This window comes from Calliopsis andreniformis, chromosome 1 (assembly GCF_051401765.1).
Source record: "Calliopsis andreniformis isolate RMS-2024a chromosome 1, iyCalAndr_principal, whole genome shotgun sequence".
Taxonomy (NCBI): Eukaryota; Metazoa; Arthropoda; class Insecta; order Hymenoptera; family Andrenidae; genus Calliopsis; species Calliopsis andreniformis.
The window spans coordinates 15,399,090-15,426,333 of record NC_135062.1 but is presented as its reverse complement, the minus strand read 5'-3'; the positions used below and the strand labels follow the sequence as shown (position 1 = coordinate 15,426,333).

Sequence of the window (27,244 nt, the reverse complement as noted above, 5' to 3'; positions counted from 1 at the left end):
CATGGTAGTTTTTTTTTCTTAACGAAGGGACACGTCACTTTAACGATGTGAAAATTAAGTCACACCTCTTATTTCTAATGCAACCTGTTCATAGTGATTTATATAATATGAAATAAAGCCCCCACTTTTGTCCACGCTACTTGCAATCAGATTTGTCGCGGTAATTCTAAATTCTATGGATTTTACAGAAATGTTCATTCTTCTTAGAATGTACTGATTTCTTGACTACATTTGCCTACAAATTAGCAGTATATTTCCGTATTTATTAGGAGGAAGTCATAAAAGGAAAAAAGCAGATACAGCAAGATTGCTACATCAGAGATTCTATAGACGTTGATGAAGTAAAAATAAACGACAGTGGTTAATACAGTTATTGATATCTTTATAAAAACAAGGAGTACGAAAGCGGTAGTCATAATTCACAGGGTATTTCCCGTACACGACATTACGAAGAATCGTCGTCCCTCGTTTCTTACGCTTTGACGCAAACAAGGAAACATATAAACCATACCATATATTCGTGGTTTAATGAACTGATTATTTCTCCTATCTAACGAACGTTACGGATATCGATAGAATGAAACAGGCAACACTAAACAGCCGGAACAATTTGTACTTGCGATCGCATATAAGACAAACGCTAATGTTACAAGGCGAATGGTCAATGCACCATAATGTAGTCTTAATGTCGCAATGAAATAAAGGTTACTGATAAAGATCAAACGAATACATATCCTCGATCACCTCATGAAACTAGAACGCGTGTAGGCTAAGAATACATACTTAAATGGCATTCATATCCTTTTTCTAGAAAAATGAATTTTTTAAGAATAAAATTCGCATATTCCAGGACAATCGCTTTTAGAAAAGTCACAAATATATTTCACACGTTTATATCGACATTTACGAACATGCAATAATTTCGACGAATCAAGACGCTTAGATAACCATATGGACGTAAGGTAGTAAAGTTCCCTGCTGAATTCTAGCATCTATTCGCATGAAAATCATGCTTCAAAAGCTAGAAACGCTGGATTCCAATAAATTTTCCTTCTTCTTTAACCAAAAAATTCATTAAATTACCATGAATAAAATTTTTTTTAAACACTACTAGCAACAGACACACTTGAGAGAGAAAAATGATAATGTTGTGACGATACCCAATTACGTAAGATTACATATGTATATTCGTTAACAACTTTCTCTGGTCCCACTTCATTTCGAACGTTGGATTAAGCAACCAGGTATCGTGGATTTAGGTGAGACTGGTGCACAGGCCGCACGCCCGATAGAGAGGACCTCTCAAGGCAATCCACGGTAATCTTTGTTTAACGATGAAACACGGGTGTCTCGAATATGTGAAGCTGAAGCTGAAGTACCCAGACTGGGGGACAAGCTCCGCCAGATTTCCCATCCTTTGACTACGCGGCCTTGGGGGAGCACCACGAGATCGTGGCTCCGCGGCGGGAAAAGGATCAACGTAACGAGCAAAAACGGGGAACCAACGATAAAAATCGAGAGAACTGCAAACCTGTTCGCTTGTGTTCCTTATCCACCCCACTCGACCGGTTGTTTTAGATAAGCACCGACAAGAATATATACTTCTTCGTAGATCGTCGAGAGAAATTGTACATCCTGGACGTGCATACCTGTCGGCCAGCTTCAACTGTTAGTCAAATCAGCGTCGAACAAAATGTCACTCGGCCGGTCCACAAGCTTTTCCATTTTCCTATTTCTCGCCACCTTCGCCGTGGTCAATTGTGATTTCGACTTACAATTGTTGCATGTGGTAAATTTGTTACTTTATTCGAATTTTCTTAATGTGCACAGTATGGACGTGATTGTTCTCTTGGAGTTGCATACAACTTCTCTCTAAATCCTATGCAGTGGTAGTGAAGAATATTTTGGAAATTGATTAGTGTGGTTGCTTCACATCGTTATTGGTGAGACCTGATCAATGGAATTAATAGTCTGGATGTGTCTTTCAAGGTATTTCGACATGGTGATAAAGTGCCTCAACGGGAATTTCAGAATTATCCTACCGATCCCTACCGGGATTATTCTTACTATCCAATGGGCGATGGAGATCTGACGAACGTAAGTAAAACTGTGACAAACGAAAAGATTAGTAGTGTACTATTGGAAGAATTGAGATGGTCGAGATCACCGTCCCAAAATTTAAGTTAATTGCAACCTTATTTGCTTTGCCACGTTCAAACATGAGATCTATATGAATATGGATCTAAGCTCTATAAATCGTGTCAAGATTAGGGTGATATTTCTTAAATTTCTTATTCTTTCGACAAGAAATGACGAAAAAAAACACCGTGCACACAGTCAAGTTTCACTCTTCGCCGCGAGGCAAAGCTATTTAAATTGTCAAGCTGCAAACAGTATACATGTCAAATGTGAATGGTAATTGTTTCGTCTATCTGTGTAGCAAGGTAAGCTACGCGAATACAAGATTGGTACGATGCTCCGCGAACTCTACGATCAATATTTCGGGCCAGATTATTGGCCAGAGAAGATCTACGCTCAATCGACATATATTCCAAGGACTCAGTTGTCTCTGCAGCTAGTTCTTGCTGGATTATTCCCTCCCTCAGAGAAGCAAACTTGGAATCCACGTCTACCCTGGATTCCAGCGTCAACGTTCTTCGTACCTTTCAAAGATGACAATCTCTTGTTCTCGTATCACTGCCCCAGGTAAGTTTTTCAGCGTTTTTAGTCATTAAGAGAGCGGCGCGAAACAGTGGAGGAAAAACAGCGAAACGAACAGTATCATACCAAAGTACAGTAGTTTCATTCGAATCTTAAATGAACAAAGGCGATTGACAATAAGGCACAGACTCCTTAAGCCTGTCTTACATATGGTATCAATTAACTCTGATCTAAATTTAAAACAATCATTCTGATTTGAATATGAGGAAGAGTAATGTGTATTCTGTGTCTATGGACTCTAAGCAGACGATGCAAATTGAATTAGTTGAGATTAGTGTGGATGATTAGATAAGTATCGATCGAATCCTGCTTAAAATCCGAGAAGTATATCGTACTGCTTTCTTTGATATCTCAAGGTACGAAGAAGAATACGCCAAGTTCCTCAAACAACCTAGCACTCATGACATCCTAAAGAAATACAGAAACGTGATGAATTATCTAACCCAGCACAGCGGAAAACCGATAAACACGACAGCTGAGGTGGCTAATCTTTACAATTTATTCAAGGAACAGGTAAGACTGCTTTTGTATCGCGATAAAACTGAATGACAGTACATATAAAAGCCTAGTAATAACTGAATGGTATCAATCTCAGTCTGCCCAGAATTTGACTCTGCCAAAATGGACGGAGACTGTCTATCCTACACCGATGAAAGAAATAATCGCGCTGGACTTTAAATTCAGATCATATACAAGGACACTGAAACGTCTCAATGGAGGTTTAAAGACATTCTTTCCTTTTTACGAGAAACACTGTATTTAATAGAGCATAAAATGATTCTTTTTTCTTTAGGAACGCTATTACGTAAAATAATAGAGGATATTCAAGTATACAAGTCAGGAAAATTAGAGCCGTACGATAGAAAAGCGTTCCTATTTTCGGCTCACGAGGTGAATGTTGCTGCAGTCGCGAAGGTGTTGGAATTGGATGAACCTGCCATACCTGCATACGGTTCTGCTTTGATTTTAGAAACCTTGCGCGACAAGAAAGGAACTTACTACGTCCGGGTAAATTCCTCATTCATGAAATACAGAATTCTCCGATTTCTGAATTGCATGTCGAGCTAATATTCGAAACGTGCGCAAATACACGTGTATTTTAATATCAGGTACGATTATGGACTGGAGTCACCGAGCAGCTCAGCATCGAAACAATCCCTGGATGCACGCAAGTCTGTCCTTTCAACCAGTTCCTTGCTATCGTGAAGGACGTGATACCGAATGATGAAGAGTATCATTGCCACAATAACGAGAAAAGGGAAGCTCCAGGAGACAAAGACTACATACACTCCTCAGCGTCGAACACAACTGCTGGCAAAGCTATTTGGTACTACCTGTCATCGCTTGTTCTACTTACGTTCTTCTCTACGCACGCGGTCAGTCGTTGATTTTCTAATGACATAAGGTTACTCTACTATTGTTATTGTTTATTCATTTGGATTAAGAGTCAATGCAATCTACGTAGAAACACAGTGGTGTAAAATATGTTTGTAAAGTTGTACAGCGGTAATGAATGGAAAAGGAATGTGTGACGTAATCATAAGTAGCACCGTAAGTATAATATCGCAGTATTTAGTGACATAGGATTTCAAGAATAGACTAGTGACTTAAATACTCTTAGAAGTATTAGATCAAATACTTAATATTCTTGTAATTTCTAGTCTGAAACGTGAACTATTGTCACGTCTCCTGTTTTCAATGTTTTTTAAACAGTGACTCTTAAATATATAAAGTATCCTTCACTTTTATTTTCATAGTTGCAAATAAATCATTTTTGTCTATAATATAATCGGATCTAGAACAACAAGGTAACTAAAAATTTGATTCGAGAATCGATGGCTATGCCAACAATATATCCGTAAGTGAATAAAGTACCGCGTTTGGCAGACATGAAATGAGAACGAATTCAATTTGCAAGTTGACGATTCGATTCTTCTATTTTAATCCAGGTTAAAGGTTCAAGAACCTCCACGAAGCCGAAGTAGTTAAACATTTATTACATCTAGAGCGATAATTTTGACTGAAATTATGTTTTATCTGTGGTCTCTTTCGTCACAGAGTTGAGGCAGGAACGTGAATATCTGTTATCAGGCTGCAGTGACGTTGATGAGTACTAAAAATAATGGAAACTTATTCTCATACTAACCTGAAAGTGCTTTCCCACGATTCAGCAACTTTCATCTATTGTTAAAAACATTTTACAAATCACGTATTCCATTTCTTTCAACATGACTCCTTTCAACTAATATAACTATTATGGTAGATGTAATAAATATAACTAGTAAGAATATTTTTAAATGAAATAGATGGAACCTTTTTTTTCTACGTCCGATTTTCTAACCAATTGCGGTGTAATTCACTTTGGAAGTGAAATCAGAGGATGCAAATCTCAATTACTATTGCACTGAACCTGATTAGAAACGTCACTGCTATGCAAAGGAATCAGTGGTTCATACGGAACATCGTTTGAGCACTAACACGGTTCAAGTATCCTGTGTGCTAATTTTCAGAAAATAGCATACACATGGGCAGATTGCAAAGCTCATCGTTAAATTAAATCGCTAGATTATAATCTCTAGACAATTACTCAGTTAATCTTTCCCATCAAGGTATCTTTAAGGAGGAAAGAAACGAAATAACTAAACAATTTCTAACTATCTTGTTTGCTTAGAAAGTTTGAGTGTTAGAACCCAACTTTGTTGGAATGTGAAAATATTCTTAATAAGTTATAATATTATCTTGTCCTCGACGATGGAAACCATTTAAGGTCGTTTTGCTTCACGCGTATTTGAGTTTCATCAAGTCCAATAACTCTACTGAGAAACGGTAGAAACTACTGGGGATTTTGTTAAATGGAAATTTCGAAATTAATCATAATTGAAGATGCATTCACGTGTCTGACGCACTTGTACGCGCAGCTACAACATACCTTCCGTACATTGCACACTTTCTCGCGAAAGCATCACTGTTTTGACATTCAACGATGCGAAATACCTCGTAAACGTACCAAGTCTTGAAAATATTTCATCGTTCCACGAAATATAAAATAACTTACGTAATTTGTTATGCAGAATTATATAAGAAATATGTTAAAAATTTTCCCTCATTACTATAATTAACCTTATTAAAAAGATACTGAATTCGCATTTAAAATCTAAAAATGTTGTTCTGCTATTTAGAAAATATACAGAGATATCCAATGGAATATTTCATAAAATGTAATCTACAGAGATTAATCGTAAACGACTGAAGATCGCACAGCGATCAGCGAAGCATGTAATTTTACATTAAAGTGGATTCATCATGATTTCGAAGGGAAGGGGCATGTGGGATTTCATTCAACGACAGTGACTTCCCAAGCCGAGTATTTCCCAATAGGCATGTGATTATCCAAAAGAAAAAGATAAGGAATCGATGGGTAAGTACCCAGAAGAAATTCTCGAGCTGCATCAGGGGAATTCCGATCTTGCATACTTTCCTTTGCATAGAATGCACAAGGAAATCTAAGGTATTCATACAGGATCAATAGTAATATTACAAATAGAAAGGAACGATGATTCCACTCACAGAGTGAGACTACAGTGTTAAATAAAAATAATCTCTGTCTGTTTGGAATTCTTCAGTGATACTTTCGTTCGCATCTCGAGCTCACAGCAAGCAGTGTATCGCGTTTCTCTAGATTTTATGACGGAGTCGTCCTTGTTCGCGCGAAGAAGGTCAAGGTGGGTCTCGGCGGATTCACTGTAAAACCACACGCTCATCTATTAGGAAAGTATGTATGCACCAGGAACGGGAGAACCATGACCAAAATTGTTTTTGACTTGGTTACGTAATTACCTGAAGGATTCTCGTTATCGTGGGAGAGATTCATTGTAAAATGCTCGTCGAAAAGAAATGAGGTGAAACTGGAAGGGGCAACAGTGTGTAAGAGGAGATTATACAGACACTACTGTGTTGCAATCACTGAAAAGAATGACACGGGAAGAGCATTGTTCGATTTCTACGACTAGCTGTAAGCGTAGATACAGGTATATACCTTTGCAGCCTCTTTGAATGTTTGCGTTGTGTGTAGGAATGCGATTTTTCTGTGAGAACTAATTGCGAGGTGATTACATCACGCATAACCTTCGTCTTTTTGCAATCGATAATTCGTTCCGATAGCCGCGCAACGAATCCATCTCATAAAATTGGTACATTGGATTAACGCTCTACAATCTTGATTGAGATCTAGGTACTGCTTCAGAATTGCCTTTATTGAGACAAGATAATGATCGAGATTAGATGCGATCTTTGAAATTATTGCAATAGATAGGTCAAAGTGTCACTTCCTTTTAAACGTAATCCAATTCCTGTGCCAAACGGCTGTTTAAATACCTTGCCGTGGTATCGAACTTTTGTTTGGTAGCCTAAATGGTGAAACCGCGTCTGTAGGGCGCATGCAAGTGCATTATCAATACCGACTGTAACTACATTAAACCAGTAAATGCGTTTTGTGTGTTTGAGCGTAATAGCTCGCTTAATCTATTTCTAACTGACGCGACTTCTAACCATTACTAAAAAAGACACTTAAAATATGACCACACGATATTAAAATCACAAAATTTATTTAATCCAAATCAAATCGAACCGATTATAACTTTAACTATGTTTTGTGGGAGAACGTTTCACTTGTAGTACACAATTACTCCTCAATTTTTTACCTTCTTCTTGTGTAGAATACATAAAAGTAAAAGAAACTGACCTTGATTCTCAGCTACCGAGTTAATGCATCGGACTAACTACAATCGTGTCGTCATTACAATTACTTAGCACTACTCAAAGTACATTTCGATCCTTCATCAACACCGTAGAAGCGTAGATAATTACACGGCGTAAATTGGAACGTGCGATGGCGGTGTCAGCGATGCCTATTATAGTGATAAGTATCGTGAAGCACATCGTAATGTATTCTAAAAAGGCAACTGGGAATGGACGAATAAAAAAATTGTCTTCAGGTGAGAAACGTCCACTGCTCGAAATACGAACTTCGCGCCAAGAATTTTTAAATCAGAATGCCTCCACTAGGCTGTTTCAAAGCCTAATGATTGAATTCACAAAAGAAACAGAATTTTCATAAGTTGCTCAAACAACACTTTCGAATTTTCCACTCATTGAATATCCGTGCAAAGGCTCTTATTATATCCTATCTATTTGAAATAATCTGACTCAAGCGCCACGTAAGATTGCGTAAATCTGACTCACAGAATCGAGTGTTCAACGTGTATTATGACACATTTTATATAACGCGCCGCGCATAAACTATACGCATCAAATACAACAAACACTGAACTGCATGTATGTACACGCATGTTTGAGACAAATTGGTAATGACCATCGCGGCTGAAGTTCGAATAATGTGACGTTACTCGCACCTGTATGATGGGAATATATATAGAAACAGAATTCTTACCTATTTCTGCTTACATTCTATTCACAGGATTCTCCTCCTCGGTTCCAACAGGAATACGTTCTGCTTTTCACGTTGAAGTAACCGTAGAGGTGACATTCAGGTATTCCTTCCACGGGCCACTGACTTCCACGCTGGATAAAAGTCAAAATTTCACGATTTGAAAGTCAATTCCACGTCGTGTTTCCATTTATTCCTATCCTAAGGAGATGCCAATTTTTCACGCGCGCTGCTCACTGGACACTAGTCACCGGCGCACTGTCTCATTCTATCCGTAGTTTACAACTATTTGACTCGTTGCTAGGTTTACCGCGAGAACGCCTTTGTGTCTGCGTTCGACGAAAATTGAGGATTTTGTAGTTTCATCGGGTACTTGGCACAAAGCGCACAACCGTTAAGCGATAAATCGAGGGTACACGATGTCAGCTGTCAGAAAAAATATAGCCACTTGGCAATATACCGGATAGCTACAAGCAAGTGCACGTTGCCAGGTTGAATCTGCTGTCACGCCTCGGGCTTCTCCGGTGCATCGCGAGCAGGTGCCAGGTAAGGGGTTAGAAAAGTCGGTGCCCTCGGCATAGTTTCCTCTCCGACCAACTGTATCCTTTCTAGTCCTCCAAATTTACGTTTGCGCTTCTGTCTGCCTATCGAAAATCTTGAAAGATTTCGATAACAGTTTCGACAATGTTCACTGAAATTACTGCACATTATTCCATAGTTACATGGATTGAAACAAACTTCTCGTTTCCAATACGATTCGCTTCATAAATGTACACAAAGTCAAGTCTGAATTCGTCTTGCTTCTAGCTCACTAATTTCCTATGAGTTTTTCAGGAACGACTGAGGAAATGGTGGCGCCAATTTTCAAGTTCGATTATTCGACGCCGCGCTCTCGATAAATGGCGGATGATAATGAAACAGCTGTTTTTGCGAGCAGAAGGACATCTAACGGAACGCGCGAGCAGTGATGCCCGCGACGACAGGGAAGAATGGGAGACGTGTGGGTCGAGGACCGATCGTGCCTGCAGTAGTCGTGTCCGTCGTGAGAGTCGACTGACTAAAACATGGCTGCAGGTTGTTGTGGAACGAAAAAGCAAAAGCTGAACAATTCGTCGAGTGTTCCGTGTAACGGCTCGGTGTTGCAAAATGGCATACAGTTGAGGAACAGTGTGATAGTGAAGCCCGAGATGGGTTTCTTCTGCTTCGATGTCCTGTATTGCCAATTACATCAACTCGACCCTCCAAAACCGCCCAACTTCAGCGACGAAGCATTGTGAGTAATAATACTTGCTGACATCGTCGTACATTTAATCTCCTTTGCTCCTCCTTTCGTATCACCGTCTGTCTCTTTTTATTATGTTGCCATTTCTCTCTTGCGTACTCGAACCATCAGCTGCTCTCTTTTCCACCTGAATGTTATATTCCCACGTACCCTCACCCCTCCTAAGTTTCTTTGTTACAATGTTTGATGCTTTTGGTACCGCATTTTGTCGTGAAACATAGACTGTTATTGTTTACGAGCATTTATTATCGCTCGAACCTTTTCGTTGTTGAAGTTGAAAGATGTCTTATGGCTTTTTATCTTGTTTATATTATTTACGTTACTGCTCCAACTGAAAATAAAAAAAGGAGAAAAGGTCAATTAAATTTAATGTATCTCTTATTAAAAAAGTAAGAGGATAGTACTATTTAAAAAAACACTAGGGCTATTATTAGCATAGGTATATAATTATCACATATATTGTTGTTTACAATGTATATGCGTATGAAATTAATTGCCAGTATTTTTTAGCCCATTGTTTGTAACGTGGACTACTGGGAAAGATATGAGATTAAGAGGCTGTATTGGCACGTTCAATGCAATGCAACTACATACTGGTCTTAGAGAATATGCAACAACGAGGTAAGATTATTTGTTCTTATACTTGATGGTATTGCTATATGGATTTAAAAACATTAGCTACTTTCCAAAGTGCATTCAAAGATTCACGTTTTAATCCTATAACACGTGATGAACTTCCACGTTTACATGTAAGTGTTTCTATCTTGAGACACTTTGAGGATGGTGTTGATTATTTAGATTGGGAAGTAGGTGTCCATGGAATTCGTATAGAATTTCATAATGAAAAGGGAAACAAACGGACTGCTACCTATTTACCTGATGTTGCAACAGAACAAGGTTTGTATCATTGAAATGAAAAAATTCTTAAACAAATAAGATACAGAAAATGGTTAGTGGATTCTGTCTGAGCAATTGTTTTAAGATAAAAATATTTTGTGTTTAGGTTGGGACCAGATACAAACAATAGATTCATTGTTGCATAAAGGTGGTTACAAAGGGCTAGTAACTCCAGACATTAGACGTAGCGTAAAATTAACGCGATATCAGAGCGAGAAAGTCACTGTAAGCTATCAGGAATACATGACACATTGGCATAGCCGGAGATGCTAGCAGCTGGCCTGGGGTCCTAGTCAAGGACCCCAATTGTCACAAAATTCTGTTGCTGTCCATTATAATACAGACACCTCTAACTCTTCTCACTTATCATACACTAGTACTCAATACAATTCTTACATGGCCAGTCAGGAACATGGATTAGCTGTGACACAACGCGATCATCCTGCATTCATACATCCCCTTCCAATGCCCCCAGTTTCCCCAGTTTCCCCAGTTATGGTACCAGTATGGGATTACTCGTCTTTCTGGTGGGATCAAACAGGTCCTTCTTATCCTCCTTCTCCTCATCCACACCTTCACCCTCCTCCTCCGTCTCGTGTTCACCGGTTTTCGCCACAAGAACCTACAGATCGTGGAATTCGTAAAAGAAAATGACATTGGAGGCGGCTACTGTTTACAATTTTTTATTGTTTGAAGTGGTGCCTATTATATATTGTATGTTTTTGCATACACAGTTTCCCCCTTATGATACCACATAGTCCTCCTTGAGAATAATAAAATTTTATGTATGATGGCACTGTCTTATTTCTCTAACGATTTGTATATGGTATATAACTAAAATTATTTGTGTAATAATTGGAATAAATATTTGCAAGATGTATCAAAAAATGCATTAACTTTTAACTTTGATACCGATAATCGTTAATAAGACTATATGTCAAATATTGCAGTTCGTAAACATATACTAAAATGCAATTACTTAGTCTTATCTGCTTGAATGCGTTTGTAAGTCAAATGATAATTCAGTCAGCAAGTAGATTATAAATATTGTACTATTAGCTTTGCCATCATACTTATATCAGACGTTTATTTACATCTATATCCGCAGTATACGAGTGACATAAACGATTTCATACCACGGTGATGCTGCCTGCAATTCACTGCCGGCTTTACAAGATTTAATGTACAAATTCACGCGAAAATATGTTTCTATTATTCGTATACTACAAAGAACATAGAATATCATTCTTAGGTCACAATACACGAACATGTATATAAATGAAGGGTGAAAGATCACAGATTTTCTATTGATAGTATTTCTCCTATTAACAGTGTTCGGTTAATTCATGTATATCATACAGTTATTAATGGCAGCATAATTCTGTATAATTATATATTTTTGTGACAAGTTATGAAGGATATGCATGAAAAGTTGCATTGTTATTATCTAGGTAACTAATGAAAAAATTAAGCTTCATTCCTTCAAAATGATCATGTGTAATATAAGTTTTTTAGAATTTTCCCTATTGTTGTTTTTCCACATATGGTGAATGATTCACATACTGTAATAAATATACTAATTTTAAACACACTACTCCAAATTTCTTTGTACTAATGGTATATAGCGATTTCTTTTATTATACCAAAATATAAAATAATTATTTATATAATATTTGTTCATTGACATTTTTGGGTGGCAATTCTGTAGAGCATTTAACTTTTTTTAAGTATGTTTATCTTTATTTAATTTTTTCTATACCATTAATACATAGAAGTTTCTTAAAAATTATAATTATAGTTATATTATAGTCTAGTGTTTTATTACAGCAAAAGATTCTTTCTATTCAAGGTATCATTTTATATAAATATATAAGGCAATTCTTTACAGAGATACTTAAATTGGTATTTATTATTCAAATTCTTATGATTGATATTAAAAATTGTTTGATTTTTTTTTATTGTATTGCCAAACTAAATTTTAATTTATGAATTAAATATTATAATTTAAATTGTGCTTTGCAGAAGAATGTTGTCAGTGTGATAAAATTTATAAAATGGGATCTCTGCTGTAAATAAGCAATGGACTGCATTATGACTATTAAAATATAAATAATAAGAGTTATAAAATAGTTGTAAGTTGAAATGTGACGATCTCATTGTGATTCTAATTATTCTCTGATTCATAAAATATGAATAGAATTGCCATTGCTTCATATGAAGTGCTTGTTCCATTACTTTATTTTTATTTAAAATGATGCACAGTTATAAAGCAAAATGAATCAAGAAAAAATATGCAATGTGCAATTTTGAAAACAGTGTAACATTTATTCTTCCATAGATTACTGCTTTAGTTTTCTCATTCCTGCACTTTCACTTTCACTTAATCTCATACACTGCCGATTTAATAATTGCTGTTTTTGTTACAGCAAAAATATTTAGTGAAATTAAAAGAAAGAATATTAAATTGTTTTTTAATTAATGGTTATATATTTATGACCATTAAAATGTTTTATTATGCGTATAGACCATTTTTGAATTTTAATTATATTTAGTGTTATACAACACAATTAACTGCCAGATACATACTTAACTAGAGAGCATTCAGTACTTGAAAAATAATTGTATGTGCTCCTTTTGTGACAATATGGTATATTAAATTTTGTTGAAAATAAATCATACATTTGGCATAAATATCTTTGATATTAATATTCATGTTAAGTAATTAAATGATTTAATAGGAAAACGAAAAAAATGTACATACAATTCAAGTAGTTATTCATTATGATGCATTATTAATTATACAGTAGTGTGATCTTATTTTATGATCATGAAAATTTAGATTTTTATCTCTTATGATGAATTAATAAATGCACATCATTGATGAATACGTGATTTTTGATAAAAAGTAAATCATAACTGATGCCACATTTATGTTGAATACTTTACCAATATTAACATATATCAAATAAAAAATTCGTGAATGAATCAGTGTAAAGACAGTTCTATTATCTTATATAATTGGGATGAATGAATAAAAGCTTTATATTATCAAGTTAATTGCTTTAATACACTTACCTAACATACTTTCAGCAGTTTGAATAATTGTTTAATCTGTAATAACGAACTTTTTATGCGCCATTATTCGAATTCGATATCAAAAGTTGCGCCTTCGATTCCACAGTGGACTTTAACGAAACTGTACAAAAGCGGGAAATTTAAAAGTTAAGAAATTAATAAATAGAGTACAATTTTCATGATCTGTTCATTAAATAACATTATAGTGATCATGAATTGTACCTTTTGTTATAAATAAACTACGAAATACATATTTTATGATAAAGTTAATTTTCAAAGAGAACGATGAAAAAAATACCTACAATAAAAAAATGGCGGGGAATGAAACAGCTGTTTTTTAGACAGTAAGACATCTAGCGGAACGCGCGCGTAATTTAGTATGCAACAGCAACGGTGAATGAGAGATGTATGTATGGTTCGAAACCATTCGTGTCTGCAGTAGTCAGAATTGGCTAAATAAGAAAAGATGGCAGCTGGTTGTTGCGGAACGAAAAAGCAGAAGCTAAACAACTCTTCTAACGTTCCATGCAATGGTACTATGAGTTTGCTGAATGGTATTCGTGCGCGGAATTCTATTATAGTACAGCCTGAGATGGGCTTTTATTGTTTCGATGTTCTCTACTGCCAACTGCACCAACTTGATCCACCAAAACCGCCCAACTTCAGCAACGAACCATTGTGAGTACTTTTACTTTGACATTGCCCTGCATTATTTCCTTCAAATTCTCTTCACTATACAAATCGATTTTTCTTCAGTTCCTTGAAGTTACCATAAACATGTAGTATCTGATACGGTTTTAATCTTTTTTACGTTTCCTGTACTTCCGTCTTCCTTTGTTACAAGTATCCGCATTTTGTGTTAACAACTTTATGTAAAGGTTATAAGTTGTTCCTTGACTGAAAGTGCCAATGAAAATATCTTGTATTCATTTTTATGACATGTCTTGTATAGATGGAAGATTTCCATTAAAATAAAAAATAACTGAGTCATTACAAATATCCGTTATTTTTATCACCTGACTGTATATCCCAAGCAAGCCTTGAGATTTTTAGGTCAATTACACTATCTCTTAAGTATCTTGATATATACATACATTCATCTTTGATGAAGATACAACACAGAGAGCATACAAATCCATTTTATGCATATATATGTACCTGTATTGTTTGTACACATTGCACTTTTAATTAATATTATCTATATGACATTTTACATTCAATTTTAAAGCCCACTGTTTGTAACATGGACTATTGGCAAGGATATGAGATTAAGGGGTTGCATTGGTACATTTAATGCAATGCAGTTACATGCAGGATTAAAAGAATACGCTGCCACTAGGTATTATTTAATGTGTAATTGAAGAGAATCATAACTTGAAAGAAAATTTTAAGTGTATCAAATGTTACAGTGCTTTCAAGGATTCAAGATTTAATCCAATAACAAGAGAAGAACTTCCGCGCTTGCATGTGAGTGTTTCTATCTTGAGACATTTTGAAGATGGAACAGATTACTTAGATTGGGAAGTAGGGGTTCATGGCATACGTATTGAATTTCATAATGAGAAAGGCAATAAAAGGACTGCTACTTATTTACCAGATGTGGCAAGGGAACAAGGTTTGTGTATCATTCCTTCATAACTTAGTTTTAGTTTTAAGCATTAACTTATTATTATATAATTATGTAAGTATGTTGAATACAGAAGTAGCATTGATTTGTATAGTAATTAATTAAATATTTCTAATGTACAAAGATATTTATAGCTGTAATGCCAACTGCAAGATTTTTGCAAAGTTAGAACTTCCCGTGTTTAGGATGGGACCAGATACAAACAATAGATTCTTTGCTGCATAAGGGTGGCTACAAAGGATTAGTTACTCCAGATATTAGACGCAGTCTAAAGCTAACTCGATATCAGAGTGAAAAAGTGACTGTAAGCTATCAAGACTACATGACTCATTGGCATGGTCGAAAATGCTAGCAACTGCCTGGGGGCCCTAACACAGGGTCCCACTTCTGCCAAATTTTTGATGAGATTTGTTGTTTCAATATTGATATAGTTAATTCTTGTTTATCATACATTAGTGATCAATGCAATAAGATAATGGCCAGTGAACAAGTGCTAGTTATGGTAGAGCTTAATCACTTTCTATATGTGCAACTACTTTTCATATTCATTAGTTCCCAGATTGTACTGTCTGTGCAAATTTTGTTTTTATTGGAACATATAAAATCTTTTTTTTCATTGTATTGCTATGGTCATGGACAGTGTCTTCCTATCCAGAAACATGAATCATCGAGTGCAAAACCAAAAATAATATTAAAGAGAAATGAATATAACTTTTTACTATTTAAAATGGTGCCTATTACATTTTTCATATTTCATGTTCATCTTCTTTATAATATGATATATTTTTCAATAAAGATATTAGAACCTTGGGTATAGTGGCACTATTCATTCACAATTGTTACTTGCAGATAAGGTATTAAGTGCAATTAACATTATATTGTATGTATGAAATGTAGCTAGAAAATAATTCTCATATGAGTTTCAACATTTTTTAGTAATGTAATATGACTTTCAAACTTGCACAAATAATATTGTTAACCTCTTTTTTCGTATAGATTTTCATTATATAACAACTATCTTCATTAATAATTGAAAACTATGTACTGTACTTATGATGTTAACTCAACTATTGTATTCACAGTGTCTGCATTTATATTTGCAGTTTAAAAAGTTGTAATGTACAAATTCCATCAAAGTATCTTACTGTTTCTGATGTACTTGAAAAAATAGATTATTTATAGTATTTAAAATTTGGAATGTATTAACTTATTATTTCTTAAACTGTTTTAATAACTTAAGTACAACATGAAATCAGTAATAGTTAAATGCATTGTAGATTAAATAAAGTAGAATTCGTGTTATTTCAGTTCTTTACTACTCAAGAAAGTAAAGTCATTCAACAGTTTGTAATGTTGAAATACAATACCAAATAAATAAAAGATATTTTTAATTCTACACAAGTGTTTATTTTAGTAAGTTGCATATTTCATATGTACATATAATTAAAAATTACTCAGACTGATTGAGACTTCTGTCCTCCTTTTCAAAATTCTCATGAATGTTTAATAAAACTTCTGCTACAGTTTCCATTGATACAAATTGTTTATATGATATCATGTTAGCTAACACTGTATTAGTAGCAACTATTAGTGAAAGTTGTTTACTTGCTGGTTTGACAACACTCCACCAAAACTGAGCAATTTCCTTTACTTCATAAATATATGGTACCCTCAAGCCCAGACTTACAGCAATCTGTATAGAAATTACAGGAGGTAAAAGTTAGGTCATGCACAATAAATGATATATAAAAAGAAAAGCTGAAATTTTACCCCAAGATTTAATAGTGGCAATGTCACTAAAGGAAACACCACACCAGCAAGATTGGTTAATATTGTTGCTCTTAGTTCATAGCATAGTGGGCATTTATTTTTATATAACATTAACTCTTCTGTAATAAACTAAACACAATAGTTTAATGTTAACAATGTTATTTTACATTTGCAGATTCTTAAAGTATAATATTTTCTATAATTGATCTTAATTTTAAATTGAACATACAGTTTCATTTAAATAACCTGCAAACAAGCCTGGAATTGTCATTGCACCTATCATTGTAAATGTACTTCTGGCATCATGTAATTTTAACTTGGATTGAAAAAGGCCATTAATTAGCATACTAGATAATCCTGCAGTCAATGCTATGAAAGTGCTGCCATGTTTAATTGCCCATCTTAAAAACAAATAGATAAATAATATTTTAAGTGGAAATTGAAAAGTTGGATTGTAATGATAAATAAATAGTAATTTGTAAGGTTACATACACTTCAGATGCAGGTTCCCATGAACGAATTAATTCTTTTTGTTGTTCCACAGCATCTCTTTCTGATATATAGACATAGTTTTTGGATGTAACAGAGTCCCAACTTTTTATAGGGATTAGTACCATCTTTTAATTTTTTAGCGTATTTTAAAAGTCGTCAAAACCACATGTATAAAACTTATTCTATCACTGAAACATTCTAATGGTACTCAGAATAAGAATTTTTATTCATTTTATATTTATGATAATCTGAGAATTTAGAGACTAATACACATTATAAAATACGACATGTTTCCTCCAAAACTTCTATTTTCTATTATTTCACGTACGTATCGAAATATTGTTTTATAACATGCTTAAAAACGTTTTACCTTTTACTTGCTGCGTAACTACAAACAGATCATGTAATCGTTCAAATCCAATGTTTCATTATTGTATGGGTTTTTGGAGCAGACCGGCATTAAGATTAATAATGCAGGATATATTTTGAGAGGTATGTGGTTCGAACTTCTCAACTGGCACCATGCAGTGCCGTGTAGTGGTGGAATCGTAAAGTCTGTCGAAACTTTCAAAATGGCGGCTATTGACTTTCGCCACAGACGAGTATACAGGATAGACTGGACATTCAATGGACTTCCGTGTCTCACGTTCTGAAATACCGACGGCTCGAGAAACCACTGCTTTTCGAGCGTCCTCTGCGATTTTTTAGCGGTGGATGTAGGAAACGTATTCTTTTCACGCTGATAGTGCAGGCAAACGAGAAAATATTCCTACCATACCACCCAATATATAAGGTGTCCCATTAAACTATGCTGCTTATTTATCCTTATAATTTCAATAATAAGCGAAAATTCTATTTACAAAAAATATGTTGCTGCAGAAAATATATACGTTATGCGTTTCCTACAGCCACCTCTCTAAAATCGTAGAGGGCGCTCGAAAATACGACCTGTATAGTCGTCTGTCGACTCTGTGCTTTCGGCTTACCCTATGAGAAATTGAGTCGATAACCGAGATTCCTGTAAATGCAAAGCGCAAGTTTGGTTGATGAGGGTCATGAGAGATGGGGTTTAGCAAGGTCACTTGTACTTCGAATCCAACTGAAACAGCTGTTGTCTGGAGCTTGGGGGTGGCATCTACTGTCAGATGCTCCGCCTATAAATCAACCAGGCTCATGGGGGAGACAGGCCGACGCCATGTTAACATACATAAACAAACCTTGTGCTCCCTAACTGATAAACGGCGAAAGCTACGTGCAACAAGCGATCGCTTACGCTGTTAAAGAATCATTAGGGTTCTAAATGAAGCTGTAATATGAGTGGACAGAAGAAAATTGAATAAAAACGATTCCTGAAAAATATTTAAATAAACTGTCATTTTTAAATTTATACTTCACGTGAAACTGCTAAATGTGTAGCTAGATAAGAGATTTAGAAGAATCTTTAAAAAGTAGTAGAATAACAGGGAAGACATTATTCAGTCAAGATTGAGCTGAGGTCGATGCACAGTACACATATCCTAAAAAATCCGGATGAAACTCTGATTCTAAATAAAGTACCTCTCACCTTCATCTCTTTTTATTTTCATTAATATTGACTCGCGGGTATACACACTTTTTTGTTTCTTTATAAGCACTATCAACCCTCAGGTCGCTCGATCTTGTTTTTAAATCAGCCCCGTATAAATTGCACGTACTCTCGGCTCGGAAAGAAAAATCGAAGAGGCAGCCGGCGTTAATTAATAAATGTCAATCAGTTGCGTGGAATCGAAGGTGTCGGTGAAGAGGTACGAGCTAAAATGATTTTATGCTTGTCTTATGAACAATATAATGTTACCCGACCGATGGACAAAGATCATAGGACGGCTAATGGTCGAAGACCCGTTCGTCTCGAAGAGCCCGAGACTAATCAGCGCGAGCATTAATCTTCCCCGTGGATCCTCGACCCAATTTTCGTAAGGTCAAGTCGCAATGGAGACGTTGATTGGATTCCACGTCAGGCCAGAAGTAAACACCTTTCCTGTCGCTTCGTAGGGTGTCCTACTCTTTCCCTTTTTACTGGATTAATCATGTTTTCTTTATTTTTCGCTTTTTTCTTCTTATTCTGAGGACAGATTTCAATTTCATCTTCCGAATAGATATTGGTTTTAATAGATTTTCAGTATTCAGATAGAGTAGCTATTCAAATGTTTTCGAAATTTGTATTCTAATATGAATCGTAGGAAACGGTAATGGAACCCAAGCAGGGTAATTGCAAATAATTAAATACCTAAATCTGATTTAGATTCACTTTCCAGCTAACCAGTATAACTTTATACCTACTTAACGTAGTTTAAGTAGAATCCACTGTGGATATAATCGAAATCTAACCCAGTTTTAATTTAGTCTAAATTTATATAGTCCAATCTGAGATCTAATGAAAATCTGAGTGCCTTGGCCTCTTTGAAATCTACGTAGAATTATATCGTTTTTCATCGACAAAACTCGATTGGCTTCCGAGGTGAGCGTTGCATCTGTCTATGCGCAGGATATTAAAGATGCTAAGAATACAGGTGCAGCGAGATCGAATGTCCATCACGGTTGTGTTATTCCAGTCAGTTGAGTTTTTTTTCGCTAACATCGACGGACTAGCGGTATTCTTAATGCGGTTCGCTCGGAAAATATTGCTGGGTAATTGTAAACCGCAGCCTCCTGGTGGTCTGGACCGTTTATCATCGTCCTTGTATAGGCGGTTGGGCGAGGTTCGGTGGTTCACCGTGCTAAGAGTTAAAACCTCAGCATGACTGGTGGCCTCGGTAGCCGATAGACGTGTCATTTACGCGTCTACGAATCAATAGCCGCTTCACTTTACACCCACCTTACATCATTAGTCATTTTATAGGACCATTATACACTGCACCCTCTTTACGTGTACCAGGAATACTATGTGCTCCCTCGTGAGTTTTTTTGCTTGTTACTAGTCCAAGGATATTTGCCTATCGTACGCGTTGACATGAGGAAGGCCTCCTGGGGTTACGTACAGATGGCTTATTTGATTCTGACACAAAATGCAAATAAGTATGTAGATGGTACAACCATCTAGGTACGTACCTACACTTGTGTGTGCAATATACTGAATATTTGTGAACTCTTAAATATTTAAATCCTGAAGTAATCAGAGGATCATTCAAATCATTCAAATATTCAAATATTCAAATATTCAAATATTCAAATATTCAAATATTCAACTATTCAAATATTCAAATAATCAAATATTCAAATATTTAAATATTCAAATTTTTTATCTTTTCATATTTTCAAATAATATATGAAATCAATTGATGTATTTAAACTATTTTTTAGTTATTCAGGTGTAGGTACCTAAGTACATCACAGAAGTCTCCTAAAAAATGTAACAAATTTTCATTCTGAATCAGCTCTCAGTAGAAAGCAGATGCGGAGTAATTAATAAAATGTATCGGGGAGTGTCTAGCCATAGGAGATGCAGCCCAGACTAATATTCGAATTCTGCCGTGACACAGGTCAACTAATCACTATAACGACCTTGGTGTATGCACATACACGTGGACCGAATCGTATGCGTGTACCGTCGGCCTATATGGCAACGCCTGCCAGCTCTCCAGGCCACGAAGAAACCTCCAATGGTTTTGCACGCTTACCACTCGATTTTCGGATCTACCACCCTCTGGCGATCCCCAACCGACCGCTCGAGTGCTCTCGTCCTCTACCCTATAAAGATTTATGGAACGTGTCAAATCGAACGGGCAACCCTTGAGTTCTTAGTTAAGCCCCTGAGAGTTCTTATTCAAATATCTGTCGCGAGCTTTGACGATTTCTTCGATCACCGACCAACTTTCTTTTCCTCTTAAGTAGAGGTGTCTACATCAGTACGAATTTTTTCGTCGTGGAAAAGATGTATCAAAAGTCCAGAAAAATCGGAGATATTAATATCAGTAATATTAATCTAATTAATAATACAATTTCAATCTTCTGAATTTTACTCATTTTTTTCTGCAACGAATCACCCCTTCGTCGTTTGTGAAACAGAACCTCCACACATTGCACGTGCAAAATAGATACCTGAATTGCAGTATCCAAAGGGTTAATATAACAAAAACAGCTTCCCGATCAACCTGGCAGTAGAAATGTAAACTCACTAGCTAAACTGCCCCTGTCGAAGACAGATAGTAGATAGTCCCACATCGTTCACTCTCTCCATCAACGCTGAATCTCATCAAAGTCACCGAGAAGACCCAGAAATGCTCGATCGCGCAATTTGGCTGGCGACTTCTCGAAAGCGGATTCATAATCGCGTGTCCGCGCGTTCCCGCCGCGGTAGCTCGTGTCGTGCTTAGATTCTATTTGCAGTAACCGAAGAAATGAAGGGACGCAAGGTGTCCCCCTTCGGCATATACGCGCATAGGCGCAGGGGGTGCAGAGGTGTGTAGAGCAACGGAGGCTGCTGCCGCTTCCTTCATCTATCATGCGAACCATGACAAACCGGGGCTCAAAAGCAGCCGCCAGCCTGCCACTCGACTTCTTGCCTTCTACGCTTAGTCTCAGCTGAGCCTCTACCTGTCCGCTACGTGAGATCCTCCCTTCTCCCCTGCTCCCGCCACATTTATTAACATTTAAGCGTTAACGACATTTCTCTGGCGTTCACGGGACATCGAAGAAACCGGAACCGACAACGCTACTTCTGCCTTTTCTCTTTCTTCCAGCCTTTATCTCCTTTCGGGGATCTATTTCTTTTGGGTCTGCAGTGGGAGGATGGGGGAGGGGATGTAATTAGATTTGAAGATGATTTCGATTCGAGCCGCGGAGTCTTTATTTCGGGTTTTTGGGACAGGGGTTGAGTGAAATTGCTGAGTAGGTGCTCGTGTACTTTGGATTTTTTAATCATTTTTTCTGAGTAATCTGTAATTATGTTTTGGTGTCAATTTTTTGTACTTTCTCTTGTCTCTCTTTGGGGTCGCATTCCGTTTCATATTTTTGTTTTTTGGGGAAAATTGAGTATACAGAATAATGAAGTCATGATGGAAAAGAAGAGTAGAATATTATCGAAAGTCTATGAGGGATCAAAAGGTCACTCGAAATAGAAGTTGATAATTACCGATTTTCTTGGTCAGCGAATGTGACGAATGTTCATCGAAATATCGAGATTACAGCACGAACTATAGAATTCGCCACGAGGTTTTTTCGACAGCCAGGTTCTTGCACGAGCCTGCGTTATGTCTTTTACAGTTTAACTTTCTACGCTACACGAAATCTCGAGCGTTTCATCACTGCGCCAGTGCAGCGCGAGATTTCACCTCTAAAATGAGTTTCTCGTTATTTGCGTTTTTGCACGAGTCGCCGATTACGCGACACTAAACGTCGAACCGTCGCGTTTTCTCTCGCTCAACATTTGCTTTTCGTCGGGTCTCGCTTTCCCCGCGAGACTCGATCATGCGCACTTCTAAATCGGTGAAAAGTGGATCACACAGTTTCAGAATTCTTGCTTTAAACAGAAAAACTTTTATTGAGACATTTTATCTAAATTACATTAAAAAATATAGATAAAGTTTTGTTAAACGTCGTAATCCCACTAAAACACCGAATACTATACAACTATTCAAATATATTTACATTCTGAGTAAAGCTAACATTAAATTAACAATTCTGTCTGTGTCAAAAATCACCCCTTTGACCACAGTAATCTCTTCTTCGAAGTAACCAGCATCCAGGAAGAAATCTTTCAGTCTCCCTTTCACCTATAAGTCGAAAAAAAGTCTGGTCAAAGACACTCGGAATCTTCGGTCCCACTCCGATCACGCTGAAAGTCGCGGGAATTCAGGAGTTTCCTGCTGGTCGGGATATCGGTCGGAAAGCAAAGTGGCGTGAATGAGTCGTCCCTTGACGATCGTAAGATTTATGGTCGCGACGGTCGGTCGGGGAGGCCAAACATTGCTCGACTCGGGGCTAGTAACCCTTGACTTCCCGTGGTCCACCCTCGACGATATGGTGCGGTCTTGATAGTGGTCACACGAGTCGTGATAAAATTATGACTGTCTCACAGAGTGTTGGAAATATTGTTTCTTCTGTGAGATCTCTTTTAGGACGTTTTAATGTAACCCTCTTCTACTTAATATGTCTTCAAGTTTCAAAAAAGTCTTTCTAAACAAAACTTCCAAATACTTAAAAACTGGGATATCATACAATACAAAAAAGTTTGAATAAATCCTGTTGACTACCTAATTATAAATAATTCTAACGTTAAATTTTCCGAATCGAAAGGTTTTCCAAACTGCAAATACTCGACTACCCAAGAACACTGCCAAGGGACGTAACAGAACATTTCTGAATCAAGGAATCAGAGACTCTTGGCACGGAATAGGGGGTGGAGCAAGAAACGTGATCTAAGGAATCCTCGAAATCGCGATCGGCTGGTTTTCCAGTTTTTTCGGTGGCCAGGCTCGCCGGAAGGGCAACGTTTCCAGAGTAGAAAAAGTTAATAGCGTGGAGAAATTAGTCGATGCTGGGTGGGGGTTGGTCGATCGGGGGTTGCGTTTCGGTGGGGTGTTCTGCACAGATGCAACGATAGCAACAGTTCGGCGTCGGCTCGTTCAGACGGGAGGCCACATATGAGCTCGCAGCCACGGCATCGTATGGGCTTGACTCACACGCATCACGCGCAGTCATCCATCATTGTCAGTCTCTTCACCGACACAGCCGTTCGTCCGGTCTACGGACCCGCGCATACGGGACTCTCTCGATTTCTGACTCGTCCCTGCCCCTCCTGCCCCTGGCCACGCGGTTCTGATTTCTCGCGAAAGGCACGGCTTGTAAGTTTACACGGTTATCGGTAACTAACCCTTTGCTTACCCCTTTCAGGGGTGATCAAGTGGGAGTTGGGCTGGACCTTCGCTTTTTCGTGGGACTTGAGAGTGATTAACTCGTTCATAGTCTATTAAAAATGTATTGTTTCATTTCGGTATTTAAGGTAGCGGCACAAGGCTCACAAAATTGTGAATAAAAATGTCGAGTGAGAAAGGTAGAATCGCTATTTTGTTTTTGATGTTTTTTTAATGAAAGGATCAGTTGATACTTCCCAATTTCTCATAGAGAAGCTGTGATTTTTCCTGCATCTTTTTCCATTTTAATATTTTATTAGAAAGTCTGTGACATTTTATTTTTATTCATATTGTATGATGCCTTTGTTGGTATTATGATACACGTTGAAAGCTTTTTTTACTGTGGTAGATATGATGGGCAACCAATGACCCATGTGGCACTGTCTCATCGTTCACGGTGAGACAACTTTCGAGACGTAAAGCATCTTGAAGCAAAAAATGGTTAAACAGATGCATGAGTTTGTACATACATTTCTTATATTGCTAATTAATAAGTTATTTGGGATCCGCGAAGTCGAATTAATTTTAATAGGGTGATAAATGCGACGCATCGTCGTGGTAAAATATGAATCTATAGCGCGAGGGGGCCGCGCTAAAAATAATATTTCAGTTCGATTGCTCTGATATTTCGAGTCATCCATCATCGTCGCTTCCTTTGCCGACACGGGGCTCGCAGGAAACGCCGGTCCAAATACATACATTTTAGTCGCCTCTTTGGGAGCACGGCCACGATTTTCCATACAAAATTCAGGCATTTTCTCTAACGGTGTACAAGAACGTTTCGATTGCCGTGTCAGCTGTACGCTTGTCGATTGAAGCAACGGGAACGTGTCTCGATAAGAGCATACAAAAACGAAATAGGCAACACGTTCTGTTTTCTGGAAGCGTTTCGGAGGAATGAAAAGGCAGTTCAATCGTATAACGTTATGCTTGGTGCTTCGACAATTTTATCGTCGTGTCATTCTAAACTACAAATTACTGTTACAAAAAAAAAATCGTCCTTGTAAAAAAAACTTTCTAAATCCATCAATAGCTATCGAAAGGTTCCTAAAAAATTTCCACGCATTTGTAAGACATGATTTAAGTCTGTTCAATAACTCTCGGGCAATCGAAACGTCGAGATTTGATGGAAGACAAATTAGGAAAAAAAGGAGTGAACAAAAATCGCCGATAACTTCATAATGATATTTTTTATTATCTTCCATGTCCATTTCCATTTCCATTTATTATCGGTTTCGCTGATTAATCGGAGGAACGAAAATGCGAGCGACCAAATAAAGGAGAAACAGCCCACTCGGTAAATTTCATACGACCTGTATTTTGCTTCGGTGAACGAATGTACGCGTGCGATGATCGCTTTTCTTCTTTTATTTTCATCTTCATTAATCAATCCGAGGATCGAATCCCCGCTGCGCAGCAATTATACATTCAGAATCGAATAAACAACGCGTGTGTTTTGTGTGGTTTCTGTATGTACGTGTGGGTACGTGTTTGCGTATGTGTGTACGATTACCGTAAGCGCGCTATGTACAAAGAAGTCCTTCGTGTAAACAACCACGGCTCTCTTAATGCTTTATACAAACCAGACGACGGTGTATTAAATATTCCCGGTGTTCAGGTGAAAATCAAGAAAGTAACATGTCGCTCTAGCTACTCTTATCTCGTATTTTACCTACCCCCCCTCTCGATGACGATCTGTTACTCGGTTCGCTTAAAGTAGAGCTTAGTAGGGATTACGATGGACGCAGTCTCTGTGGAAAAGAAAAGGATCGAATTCTCCGTGCAATGTTCAAACCAGTTCCATGCAGCTCGTCGAGCAAGAGCAAGTGAACCACTCCTTCAAGAGCAATAATTCTCTAACAAGAGCAAATCATGAAAAGGTTGCTCAGGCCCCTCAAACTAAGCAATAAGGTTTGACTACTCTTGAACTTTCTTCTCTAATCTTTGATCACGCTTGCTCTTGGGAAGGTTTCGAATTGCTCTCGACTCTGCTCGCGAGAGGGCTGGCTTAAACGTCTGAACCGTTCTGTGTTAACCCTAAGAGAAAGAAAAACGTGTCCCGTGTACGATAAAAAATAAGCATTCCTCGAGTGTACCATACTGAACCCCTAATCGATGTCCCTTCGACGTCCAAACGTTGAACCAGTTCGAAGAACGTCTCGACGTCCTCGAGGATGCCTGAACGAGGACGAATCGATCGCAGAGAGTCAGTGAGCGAAATGAACTCGGGAAAAGTTTCTGTCATTTTCTCGTGAGACGTTCCCATTGCGAAGGGTGCTCAGCGAGCTCGACTCTCCTCGGCTCTGCTCGAGTCAGGGCCAAGCAGAGCTCGAATAGGGATCGGTTTCTTACAGTAGGCAGTTACACGATTATCTTCTGCGTCCCATTAAAACTAACGCATTGCACCTATGCTCGTCCCTCCTAAACGGATTTATACGGTGTTCTATTACAGCGACGACATCGTGGAAATCCTCTCGTTAAATTAATTTTCTGCCCCCTACTAGCTATATGTACACGCGTAGTCTCACTATCAATTATTGCTCGTGGATCTACAGCCACCCCTTGACTCGTCAAGGTTCACGATGTTCACTCGAATACGAGAAACTGTCTTCTTCAACGATAATTGTCGTCTTTCACGTCACTTGTACGCGCAAAGAATTGTTCACTTTAGAAAGATTGCACTAGCACCTTGCGTCGATACGTCCCTCGACAACTGATTCTTATTTACACTTGTTCTCGCGTTGGTATGCCTCTACCAAGTGGTACTGTCAGTGACACTGTCTGTTTGGTGAGGTCTGGGTTCACTTCACTCGTGAGGATCGCCACCGATCGCTGCCAGGCTCGAAGTAATCATTGTTTATGGACGGAGGTGATTACGCCGAGACCTGGTGTCACAAAAGCATCCACTTGGCTCAATTCTTCTAGATCGACGCGACGGCACGAGCTTGCGCTCGACGATCACTTAAACATCGCACTGCTGCTCTCAAGATTCTATTATCCTAGAGTTCCATCACCCAGCGTCAACTTCATACACTTTATTTCAA

The 27,244-nt window shown here is 37.5% G+C and overlaps 4 protein-coding genes across 8 annotated transcripts; 3 read left to right on the top strand and 1 right to left on the bottom strand.

The window, feature by feature from the left end:
- The first annotated feature begins 1,562 nt into the window (after positions 1 to 1,562).
- Positions 1,563 to 4,469, top strand: LOC143179007 (venom acid phosphatase Acph-1). The gene is made up of 7 exons (XM_076377975.1): positions 1,563 to 1,789; positions 1,990 to 2,097; positions 2,441 to 2,706; positions 3,078 to 3,234; positions 3,317 to 3,440; positions 3,515 to 3,729; positions 3,831 to 4,469. The coding sequence occupies exons 1-7, from the start codon at positions 1,694 to 1,696 to the stop codon at positions 4,107 to 4,109; spliced, it is 1,245 nt and encodes a 414-aa protein (XP_076234090.1). The 5' UTR covers positions 1,563 to 1,693; the 3' UTR covers positions 4,110 to 4,469.
- A 4,695-nt stretch (positions 4,470 to 9,164) lies between these two features.
- LOC143179016 (AMMECR1-like protein) lies at positions 9,165 to 10,619 on the top strand. Of its 2 annotated transcripts, none has more exons than XM_076377997.1 (4): positions 9,165 to 9,440; positions 9,960 to 10,070; positions 10,204 to 10,346; positions 10,453 to 10,619. In XM_076377997.1, the coding sequence occupies exons 1-4, from the start codon at positions 9,232 to 9,234 to the stop codon at positions 10,617 to 10,619; spliced, it is 630 nt and encodes a 209-aa protein (XP_076234112.1). In that variant the 5' UTR covers positions 9,165 to 9,231. The 2 variants fall into 2 exon arrangements, with proteins under 2 accessions (XP_076234112.1, XP_076234103.1); XM_076377988.1 differs by having other exon boundaries at positions 10,141 to 10,346.
- A 3,199-nt stretch (positions 10,620 to 13,818) lies between these two features.
- Positions 13,819 to 15,437, top strand: LOC143179026 (AMMECR1-like protein). Of its 4 annotated transcripts, none has more exons than XM_076378018.1 (4): positions 13,819 to 14,099; positions 14,650 to 14,760; positions 14,831 to 15,036; positions 15,173 to 15,437. In XM_076378018.1, the coding sequence occupies exons 1-4, from the start codon at positions 13,888 to 13,890 to the stop codon at positions 15,271 to 15,273; spliced, it is 630 nt and encodes a 209-aa protein (XP_076234133.1). In that variant the 5' UTR covers positions 13,819 to 13,887; the 3' UTR covers positions 15,274 to 15,437. The 4 variants fall into 4 exon arrangements, with proteins under 4 accessions (XP_076234133.1, XP_076234148.1, XP_076234142.1 ...); XM_076378033.1 differs by having other exon boundaries at positions 15,183 to 15,352; XM_076378009.1 differs by having other exon boundaries at positions 13,820 to 14,099; positions 15,234 to 15,400.
- A 904-nt stretch (positions 15,438 to 16,341) lies between these two features.
- Positions 16,342 to 17,856, bottom strand: LOC143179049 (transmembrane protein 126). The gene is made up of 5 exons (XM_076378045.1): positions 17,681 to 17,856; positions 17,311 to 17,508; positions 17,048 to 17,219; positions 16,819 to 16,947; positions 16,342 to 16,741 (listed from the first exon to the last, which is right to left on the bottom strand). The coding sequence occupies exons 2-5, from the start codon at positions 17,433 to 17,435 to the stop codon at positions 16,499 to 16,501; spliced, it is 669 nt and encodes a 222-aa protein (XP_076234160.1). The 5' UTR covers positions 17,436 to 17,508; positions 17,681 to 17,856; the 3' UTR covers positions 16,342 to 16,498.
- Between the last annotated feature and the right edge of the window lie 9,388 nt (positions 17,857 to 27,244).